The sequence below is a fragment of the Canis lupus genome, chromosome 6 (genome assembly GCF_011100685.1).
Source record: "Canis lupus familiaris isolate Mischka breed German Shepherd chromosome 6, alternate assembly UU_Cfam_GSD_1.0, whole genome shotgun sequence".
NCBI classification, from domain to species: domain Eukaryota; kingdom Metazoa; phylum Chordata; class Mammalia; order Carnivora; family Canidae; genus Canis; species Canis lupus.
Window position 1 is genome coordinate 9,489,019 of NC_049227.1, and position 11,479 is coordinate 9,500,497.

The 11,479-nt window shown below is 42.7% G+C and overlaps 1 protein-coding gene across 1 annotated transcript in view; it reads right to left on the reverse strand.

Moving 5' to 3' along the window:
- Positions 1–10,746, reverse strand: part of LOC119863904 (zinc finger and SCAN domain-containing protein 21-like) — a 30,234-nt gene extending 19,488 nt beyond the window's left edge. The window contains exons 1-2 of the mRNA XM_038541712.1: positions 10,054–10,746; positions 224–709 (exon numbers count right to left, since the gene is read on the reverse strand). Of these exons, the coding sequence (XP_038397640.1) occupies positions 224–610 (387 nt within the window). The 5' untranslated portion in view covers positions 611–709; positions 10,054–10,746. The remainder of the gene's footprint in view (positions 1–223; positions 710–10,053) is intronic.
- Between the last annotated feature and the right edge of the window lie 733 nt (positions 10,747–11,479).

Below are 11,479 nucleotides of genomic sequence, written 5' to 3' on the forward strand. Positions count from 1 at the left end.
AACCTCAGGAGAGCTAATGTACAAGCGCTAGAAAAAGGAAACACATCCATATCATTCATTTCCCATGGCTAAAGATCTTCTACTGAACAGTAGAAGAAAAATAGCAGGAAACATGATGTAAGCAGAAACTTCCATTCAGCTACTCCCATTGGATGGATAAACCTAGTCCTGCCCAGAGTGCTGTATTCCCAGTCTCATACCATAAAAGGTCTTCCCAGCCTACCTGCTGTCCTGGCTCATCCAGTTCTTGCTCCAGATCTTCTAAGAGAGTGACAGCCTCTTCAGCGCTCTCTGGGCAGTGCTCCTGTACCCAAGCCTGGAGCTCCTGGGGCAGGATGGTCAGGAACTGCTCCAGCACCAGCAGCTCCAGGATCTGCTCCTTGGTGTGGATCTCGGGCCTCAGCCACTCGCAGCAGAGCACCCGGAGCTGGCTCAGGGCCTCCCGGGGTCCAGGTGTGTCATGATACCCAAACTGCCTGAAGCGCTGGCGGAACACCTCGAGGCTAGGAAGGCACTTCCCTTCCTCTTCCTCATCTTTAACCACCACAGGGCCTCTCACCTGTGGAGGCCGAGGGCCCCGAACTGCAGCCATGCTCAAAACCTTGGTCATCACACAGATTCCAGAAATAGCCTCACTAAAGATGGGACTCTGTGGAGCAGGAATACTGGTTCCTTTGGGTTTCTGGTTCTTTAGGGCTACACGTTAAACCTAAGAAAATATGGTTACCATGAATTACAAAAAGGCTTTTTTAGGTCTTTACAGCCACACCTTTAGCACAAGAAACTGGAAATTATGGCCATCATAATGTAAAATTACTGTTCAAAATCATTCAGGAGTCAGCTCAGGATATATCCTAATTTTATTTTGTCTCCACTCTAATAAAAAGTGCACAATGGCATAAATTTTAAAATTATATTTAAATTAACTTTGCTCCAAAAACTGTTTCAGAATCTTACACTCCTGAGATCTCAACAGGATATCTACAGGCCAAATGCAGCCTATCTAAATCAAGGGTACATGGCTGGCTCAGTCAGTAGATCATGTGACTCTTGATCTCAGGTTCATGAGTTCAACCCCCACATCAAATACTCTACTTAAAAAGTTTGCTAGTTAAATGATGGAGCTAGTTAGCATAACCAGGAATCATGTTAAAGGGTTGGAATTAACTAGAATATTTTAAAATAATTGAGTATAATTAATGATCTAATTAAAAAATTTTTTTTCAAAGATCTCATTTATTTATTTGAGAGAGAGAGAATATGAACATGCAAGGGGTAGGGGAGAGAGACAAGCGGACTCTACATTGAGCGTGGAGCTCCTCGCAGGGTCAATCCCATGACCCTGAGATCATAACCTGAGCTGAAACCAAGTCAGACACTTAACTGACTGAGCCACTCAGGTGCCCCAAATGATGCAATTTTGAGTAGGGAATATGCAAGTTTTTAGATGTCTTTCACCTTTAGGTTTCATAGAAAGACAAGTGGGAGATCAGTGATTAGATTAAGAGTACTCTTAAAAAGGTCATCTGCCAAAAAAGTGAAGTCCGTTCACTCAACATTTACTTGAACACCTGCCATGGGCTTGGAGCTGGGAGTGTAATGATGAACAAGCCAGATGCATTCCCACCCCCACAGAGCTTTCAAGTTTGTGGGAGAGATGGAAAATAAATGAGTAAAGAGACATCAGAATCAGACTATAATTATCAGCAGTCATTAAAAATACTCTGAAAGAAACCTGCATAAATTAATCTTCCATGCTTGGGACTGGCTTTCCTGAGCATGTTTCCAAACTGTGGCAGCACTTGTTATCTCACATAGATGTTCCATTCTGGACGTGGATAACAGAGCAGGAGAACTCTACCAGTCTCAACAAAGAGCCAAACAGACAAAATCCTCTGTGGGTTTTTGTTACATGAAATTATGTTGATAACAAGGGCAGAGACCATAAGAAGGATGCACAAATAGCTTACAGAAGATGAGGAAATAGGAGTCACAGATAATCCAAATCTAAGGCATTTAAAAACTTGAGTATGCTCATGGCTAACATGCACGTCATTCTCCACAGATCTGGCTTTTATCACCTGAATATTAAGTCTCACATGCAGACCCACAATTACAGCAAAGAAAAAAAGATACAACACAGTGATATTGCTGAGTTATAGATTATTTCAGTTTTTTAAATTCTTTTTTTCATTTCCCAGATTTTCTATAATGGGTATTACTACTTTTATATCAGAAAATCAGGGTGCCTGGGTGGCTCAGTCAGCTAAGCATCTGCCTTTGGCTCAGGCCATGATCTTAGGGTCCTGGGATTGAGCCCTGAATTGGGCTCCCTGCTCTGTGGGGAGCCTGCTTCTCTCTCTCCTGCTCCCCCAGCTTGTGCTCTCTGTCAAATAAATAAATTTAATTTTAAATTTTAAATTAAAAAAATTTTTTTAATAATAAATAATTTTTAAAAAATTTAAAAAGAAAGAAAATAAGAATATCTTTAAAGACAAACAAAACAGGGATTCCTGGATGGCTCAGCGGTTGAGCATCTACCTGCATCTACCTTCAGCTCAGGGCATGATCCCATTGCCAGGATCAAGTCCTGCACTGTGCTCCCTGCAAGAAGTCTGCTTCTCTCTGTGCCAATGTCTCTGTCTCTCATGAGCAAATAAATAAAATCTTAAAAAAAAAAAAAAAAAAAAGGACAAGCAAAATAGGTTTTACTAATGCCAGAACTTCATGGCCTTCAAAAACAAAATAAAAAACCCGCAAGAAAACAAAAAAGCAATTCCAGACCACAGAGAGCCCCCTACCTGCTGCCACAAATGTACATCTATGTTACAGCTTTTTTTTTTTTTTTAAGGATTGTATTTATCCATGAGACAGAAAGAGCGAGCGAGAGAGGGAGAGAGGCAGAGACACAGGCAGAGGGAGGAGCAGGCTTCATGTAGGGAGCCCCACGCGGGACTCGATCCCAGGTCTCCAGGGTCACGCCCTGGGCTGAAGGCGGCGCTAACCCTTGAGCCACCCAGGGATCCCCTGTTACAGCTTTTATACTGTTATTTAGTTTCACTATTTAGTAAACACACATTTAAAACATACTATTTTTATTTTTTAAATGATCACTAAAACATACATTTTATATGAATGCTCTCCTTCAGTTATTTCTGTGATGAATCCTGGTAATTTTTAAAAAATATGAAATGGAATTCTAGTACTAGAACCTCAATACGTAACCTTTTATGAGAAATGCAATAATTACCAGCTGCTAATTAGTTCAGAATTCTAGGAATGTCAGTATTTGGGACTCCTCCCTACTGAACCTCAATTCTGAAGCATCCTATGAGACGGCAATAGGTGTCCCGAAGGGTGGACCAGAATGAGCGCCACCTATTCCTTAAGGCTGCCCTGCACATCAATACACTGGTGGAGCTCCCAAGTTCAGGATAACTTGAAAAGAGCCAAGAAAAGAGCAAATCACCTCGTTTTCTCAAATAAAGGCACTAGCACTCAAGGCTTAAATAATCTCAAAATAACAGATATAGTAGTGCCAGGCCAGTCATTTGAAATGACTTTAAGTAGGATCTCAGCAGTGTTGAAACGTTTTTTCGTAACTGGTTTGAAAATTTCACACTCCATCCAGAGAAGGGCATCCCTATAACAGCAAAGACACTGGAATGTTTGGGCTGCTCAGTTTCTGGGATCAAGCCTGGGAAACTCAGCAAGACCCAAGAAGTTTGGTAACACAGGGGGCATTCAACAGGGAGTGACCTTTCTTTCATGTGAATCTATTACCAGAAGAGTATATCCAAACTCACAGATCATGTAACTGCCTCTGCAAAACATGTGCACAGTCACAATTAAAGAAAAAAGTTGGGGCATTTGGCTGGCTCAGTTGGTAGAGTGTGTGACTCTTGATCTTGGGGTTGTTGTGTTTGACCCTCACATTGGGTGGAGATTATTCAAAAACAAGCAAACAAAAAAGCTTACAAAGAAAATTTTCCCTCAGATGTCCACAATTCAAATTCATGTCTTTGTAAGATCACAAATGAGCGGAGGGCCAGGTGCTTGGATGCCTTCCTCTTTGCTGTATTCATTCTCCTCGGAGATTCCATCTAGTCCTATGGCTTTAATTACCACCTATATACTCCCAACTGCCCATTTATCTCCAGCCTGGACCTCTCTTCCGAACTCTAGACCTATACGAACAACTACTACTTGATGTTGCCACCAGTATGTCCAATTGCACCTCAAGTTTAACATGTCCAAAACTGTAGTCCCCATCATTCCCCCCACAGCTATTCATCTCAGTTAATGGCAACTCCATCATTGTTTTCTTGGACCAAAAAACCTGTTTATCCTGACTCCTCCTTCACATTCTACATATAATTCATAAGTAAATCCTGTGAGATCCAATGTTCAACCAATTCTCACTACTCCAACACTGTCATATCAGCCCATCACCTCTTGCCCAGTGTATTGTAAAGAGCCTCTTAAGTGCTTCTGTCCTTGGCCCTCAATCTATTGCCAACAAGCAGCCAGAGTGATCCTGTTAAAATATGTCAGACCACATCATTCCTCTGCTCAAACCTTTCAGGGTGGTGTGTCAGAGTTACCACAATGGCTGACAAGACCTCACAAGGTCTCAGCCCTATTGCCTCTGATTTCATCTCCTACCTCTCTCTTGTTCATTACAACCCAACCATACTGTGTCCTGAACATCGAGGCATGCTTCCCACCTCAGAGCATTTGCTGTTCCCTCTGCCTAATGCTTCCTCCAGATTATATATCTGTACTCCTATGTTCTCCTCACCAAGGCAAACCTGCCCATTGTTTTAAACCGCATATAACCCTCCCTTACCCCAGAATTCCTTCTGCTCCTAATCTACTCTTTTCCTGCATCATCACTTATCTCTATATACTTTACCTTTTTAATTAAAAATTTTTAAATTAAATTTTTTTTCAGTAATCTCTACACCTAACATGGGGCTCAAACCCACAACCCAAAGATCAAGAGTCTCATGCTCTTCCAACTGAGCCATCCAGGCGCCCCTAACTTTTTTTTTAAACCTTCTTGAATATATCAACTCTTAAGGGCAGGGATTTTCATCTATTTTCTTCACTGCTATTTCTAAATATCTACAATATGCCTGGTATTTTGCAGGTATTAAATATCGGTGGAGGGGATCCCTGGGTGGCTCAGCGGTTTAGCGCCTGCCTTTGGCCCAGGGTGCGATCCTGGAGTCCCAGGATCAAGTCCCACGTCGGGCTCCTGGCATGGAGCCTGCTTCTCCCTCCTCCTGTGTCTCTGCCTCTCTCTCTCTCTCTGTGTCTATCATAAATAAATAAATAAATAAATAAATAAATAAATAAATAAATAAATAAATAATTTTTTTTTAAGTGTTAAATATCTGTGGAAAGAATGAGATATATGGACCTTTGGGGCTACTCAATAAAAACTGTAAAATCAGGCTTTAAAAAATAGTAAAAATTTAAGCTAAAAAATATGGCAGCATAAACTCATGCTTAGTTTACTACAGGTGGATACAGAATTAGGTAAGTGTGTGCACATGAATTAGTATATAGACATTTATTTCCTAGCTCTGTCTGCTGTGAAGGTTTAGAAGCAATGACATCCCACAATCAGCACACCCAGAGCCCCGATCTCGGTTTCTAAATATCATTCTCCAGTAAAAATTACTAGAAAATGGAGAAATAGTTGATTCTAGATTGGGGAGCTTATAAAATGAGCCTGGAGCAAGCTGTAGTGACAGAAAGTTAAAAAACAAAGCAATGGGCGTGTCATAGGGATACAAAAACCAACTTGGAAAAGAAAAAGCCACAGCTACAACGATCATAGTTAAAACTTATCTGTGAGTCCACACTATGTTTAAAAAAGGGGGGGAGGGGAACCTGAATAAACAGAGAAGAGACAAATCTCCCACTCAGAATTATGCCAATTTATTTATGTAGATATTCTTCTGTCAAGAAGGCGGATTTCACTTCTTACTCCTGGACACTGGGCTGCACTTAGGGACTTGCTGCCACAAGGAGACAATGGAAACGAGCTGAAGGGAAGCACTACCATGCAGACACCTGACAAACACTAGCTGAGCTGGGTCACCAAGGGGTTGACATAACATCACTAGGGGTTATGTTAATGATAATGACAACAAAGGTACAATACCTCTGTGGCCCTTCTCCACACCCAGATTGAGGGACATTCTATAAAATACCTGACCTGTACTTCTCAAAACTATCAAGGTCATCAAAAACAAACAACGCCTGAGAAACTGTCATTGACCAGGGCACACTAAGTAGACTTGAAGACGTATATCATGTGGTACCCTAGATGGGATCCTGGAACAGAAAAAAGGATATTAGGGGAAAACTACTACAATTTAAATAAATTGTGGAGCTTAGTTAATAGTAACATACCAATGTTGGTTCCTTGGATGTGGCAAATGTACACAGTAAGGTAAGCAGTTAACAGTAACTGGAGAAGAGGTATATGGGAATTCTGTACTATCTTTGAGCTGTTCTAGAAATCTAAACTATTCTAAAATAAAACATTCAAGGGGCACCTGGCTGGCTCAGTCAGCAGAGCATGTGACTCCTGATTTCTGGGCTATGAGTTTAAACCCCACATTGGATATAGAAATTACTTAAAATCTTTAGGGGGATCCCTGGGTGGCTCAGTGGGTTAGCACCTGCCTTAAACCCAGGGCGTGATCCTGGAGTCCTGGGATCAAGTCCCATGTCGAGCTCCCTGCATGGAGCCTGCTTCTCCCTCTTCCTGTGTCTCTGCCTCTCTCTGGGTTTCTCATGAATAAATAAATAAAATCTTAAAAAAATAAAATAAAATATAAAATAAATAAAATAAAATAAATAAAATCTTTAGGGGTACCTGGGTGGCTCAGTCAGTTAGATGGCCAACTCTTAATTTTGGCTAGAGTCATGATCTCAGGGTTGTGTGATTAAGCCCCACATCAGGTTCCTCACTCAGCAAAGAGTTTGCTTGAGATGCACTCCCTCTACCTCTGCCCCTGCTTATGTGCTCTCTCTCTCTAAAATAAATAGGGGTGATGAGAACAGAGGGCTAGCTAAGGACAAAGCATAAGCTGACATCCCACAAATGACCCCCGCCCCCCCATATCCAGGGTGATATGTGTGTGATGTTCCTCAGGAAGTTCCTAATGTTGGGAATCCCTGGGTGACTCAGCAGTTTAGCACCTGCCTGCAGCCCAGGGCGTGATCCTGGGAACCCTGGATGGAGTCCCATGTCGGGCTCCCTGCATGTCGGGCTCCCTGCATGGAGCCTGCTTCTCCCTCTGCCTGTGTCTCTGCCTCTCTCTCTCTCTCTCATGAATAAATAAATAAAATCTTAAAAAAAAAAAAAAAAAAAAGGAAGTCCCTAATGTCTTAATGTTAATACCTAGCTAGAGGGAAAAACAACATTTAACGTGACAGTGGCAAGGCCTCCAGTATCTTGAAGGTCCTCTTTAGCATATGAAAATCCTTTTTAAATCTCCCTTTTCCTTACTTCCCCTAACTTTGCAGGTATATAATCAGCCACCTCTCACTAGCCTGGGACAGCAGCTCTTCCAGCCCAAGGGTCCTGTCTCCTGCTTTAACAAAACCGCCATTTTGCATCAAAGACATCTCAAGAATTCTTTCTTAGTCATTGGCTCTGGACCTCACTACACCAACCCTCACCTATATTCCAAAACTACAATAGGGGAAGCTGGGTGGCTCAGTTGGTTAAGCATCTGACTTTGGCTCAGGTCATGATCCCAGGATCATGGGATCCAGCCCTGCATTGGGCTCCCTGCCCAGTGGGAAGCCTGCTTCTCCTCCTCCCATTCTCCTTGCTTGTATTCTCTGTCAAATAAATAACATCTTAAATAAGTCTTTAAAAAATAAAATAAAATCTTTTAAAAATAATGAAATGAAATAGAAAAAAATTAAAAATATGGGGCAGTGGGGGGAGGAAGCAGCTTCGATAAATGGTATTCTATTACGGAGTGGTAGTAATGACAAATATATTAGCTGTTAACTTCAACACTTACGATGTTGAAGCACATCATTCTTAGAGTTAATTAGACATTTTTTAAAAAGTTATGAAGCCTTTTTCTTTTACAATTTTTTTAAAGGTGTCTGCTTTGTCTCTAGGAGCAATAATTAATTTCTGACTCTCAACCAACAATAACCAGAATATTGGCCTAATGAAATAAAGTTTATAGCAGATCTACTGCAAACATAACACAATGCTTACTTTTACTCTTATCAAACACTTTTAACTAGTTGACAACATTATGACAAATTCTTCTTCCTTTGAAATCATACAGGCCATTTTCCAGTTTGGCAACTCCAACTCCAAGACTCAAAGGCTACCAGCAGAGGTTTATTAACTTATTTTTTATTTTTTAAAAAATGGGGGGGGGGGGGACCTGGAAGCTCAGTTAGAAGAGCATGTGACTCTTGATCTTGGGGTTGTGAGTTTGAGCCCCACTTTCAGCATAGAGCTTACCTTAAAAATAAAAATGCAACAGGAGAAAATCAAATTTAGCTTTGTATGTACAAGGAATCCACACAGACATGAAAGTATGAAGGCAGTCAGGCAACATGGAGGCTTATAGATCAACCTAAGCTAAGGAGAGGGGTCTGAGGATACTAAGATAAGGAAGAACATTAGCAGGAAGGTGAGAGGAGAAGTTTGCAAAACAAAGGGTGCCTTATTGTGTAGGTTTTTAGGTAAAGAAGAATCTCATTAACAGCTGTCTTTCTGGCATAGGCAGGCACTTGAGGGGGGAAAGTGTAGAGCTTTTCCTGAATCTGCTGGGATTCAACTGCTTTTAACTCAAAATGCTATTCATGCTAAAGTACCCCATCTTGGGGCAGCCCGCCTTCAGCCCTGGAAGTTCCTTCTTTTGAAAAACTAGTTTCACACATTAAAAGTTGAATACCTGCAGAGGTTTCGAATAAAAATCTGCACATATCACCCGGCTGTTTACAACCATTTTATTAATTTCTCTGTTTGGCAGATGAAAGTCACAACCTGGCCTCTGCCTCCTCAAACTGTCTCATCACTGTCGTGCTCATTCCCTATGCCCTATCAATGCTCAATTCTCAGGGCAGATTTCTATATGTCTTTCAAATCTCAGCTTAATAATAAATCCACAAAAAGATACTTAACCTTAGTTATAATAAAAGACGTGAAAATTAAAGCTACAATGAAATGCTTCCATCTCTCAGGCTGGCATAGATTTTTTTTTTTAAATTTGATAATGCTCTGTCTTGATTTTTGTCCCCTGAGCAAAGCCAATTATTTCACATTTGGTCATGTTAAAATTGCCCAAAGGTTTACTTAGGGATCCCCTCCAGATCTTGGCTTCTGAATTTTTCTTTTCTTTTTTTAACTTATTGATTGGTTGACTAACTGACCATAACCTCTATGCCCAATGTGGGGCTTCAACTCATGACCACGAGATCAAGAGTTGCATGCTCTACTGACTGAACCAGCCAGGTGTCAAGGCTTCTGAATTTTTATTATTCATTTATTTTTTTATTTATTAAAAATATTTTATTTATTTATTCATGGAGGACACACAGAGAGGCAGAGACACAGACAGAAGGAGAAGCAGTCTTCCTGCAAGGGGCCAGACGTGGGACTCGATCCTGGGCCGGAGGCGGCGCTAAACCGCTGAGCCACCCAGGCTGCCCAGCTTCTGAATTTTTAATAAAGTATTTATAAAATAAAAAGCAAGTGGATAGAAAACACGAGTCTTTTATTACTAAGTCACATTGTTTTCACAGTGAACTACTTTCTTTAGGCTATCTAGAATGTTTAGCACAAGAGGCTCATACCTTCATGGTCAACTATAACCAGAAGAGAATTGTTCCTGTTCCCAGTTGTTCCGTTTCCGCCCCCCTCCCCCACCCCGCCTTTTATGCCAATTTCCCAAGACCTATACTCTTTTATAAAAGTGCCTCAGGTCCATTATGGAACAAAATGAGGCATAAATAAACCAAATTATCAGATTCTAACAACTGAATGGTACTTACCAACTAATGCTAGAACGCCTTTAACACACTCATTGTGTCCCTGAAAACTCATAAGCAGGCATATTTGTTAACTGAAGCACAGAATTCTACTGTACAGTACTTTCTTCATAGTAGCCTTCTAATCCCTGAAAACAATTGCTTTTTGACTCGTAACACTCTTCTTCATAGTTCTTTCAATTATTCCTTATATAACATAGGTATCCAAGGACATCACCTATCAGATCACCTTTCTCTCGACAAACTATTTATAAATGCTAATGTAAAAATGCGTTTCCAAACTCGAGCAGATGCCTGCTGTACATGTGTCTTCTAATCTGAACAAAGCCCAAAGGTACTATTCCCTCTCCAGGATCAGCCGCTACCCGGGACTTTAATGAAGCTCCGCAAGGTCCCCAAGCCCCTCAGGCGTGTTCTCATCAATTAGCTCAGAGTTCGGACTTTCCTTTTCAGAGCAACGGTAAGAGAAACGGCAACCTGGGTCCGACGAACAGACGACGCGGCTCGGGGAGAACACAGAAAAACTGCTCTGGACCGAGAACGAGGCAGTTTCATTTGTGGAGCCCCAGGGGCGAGAATGAAAAGGCTTTCCCGGGAGCGCTTCCACTCCCTGGGGCTGGGCAAGAGCACGGGGCTCCTCCCAGGAACTGCGGGGGTTCCCCAGGGGCCACAGCTGCCCAACCCACTTCTCCTTCCCCGAACCTTTTTGGCATAGGCTCCCTCTCCCGCCCGCCACGCGAACCAGGAATCGAGACGCTCACCTGATTCGAAACCGCTCGAAGCGCTCAGACACCTCTATGCACCCCGCGGCCGGCGCGGACGGAAGTACGTCAGAGCCCCGCCCCCGCGGGAGGTGCACCGGGCCTGTAGCGGCCCCTCTAGGAACCCGGGAAGTCGTCTCTGCATCTCGGTGTCTCAGGCTCGTCGGGGGTCGAGGCTCCCTGGGGACCCGCGGAGTCACTTCACTGCGGGAACTGGGAATCTAGTGCTACCCCTGCCCCCAACTTTTTTTTTCTTTTTTTTTTTAACCAAGGAAGTGCCGACCGTTTGAAAGCTTTGGCAGTTCTCCCACCCGATCGCCGTCGTCCGGGTCCAGAGAGAGGGACCGCCCGTGGACTTTGGAGCCCGGTTCATCTGTGACCTGGGCCCGTCCCTTCGTGAGAACTTGATCCACGTTTGTGGACGCAGAGCCCCACGCTTGGCCCACGAAGCCGAAGACTGAGTCGATCGCTCTCAGACTTGAGGCACGGTGGCATCAATCTGAACAGAATTCTGGGCACACGTTTCAGAGGCTGCTTTCTAAGTGCTCCTGATGCAGTGGGGCTTGTTGAAGAAGTTTCTGCCTACCTTTTTCTGCAGCTGCTCTTGCTCAGCTGCAGTGTTTCTTTCCCTAGCCGCCAATGAGTTTGTTTTTGCCTGATCTCCCTCA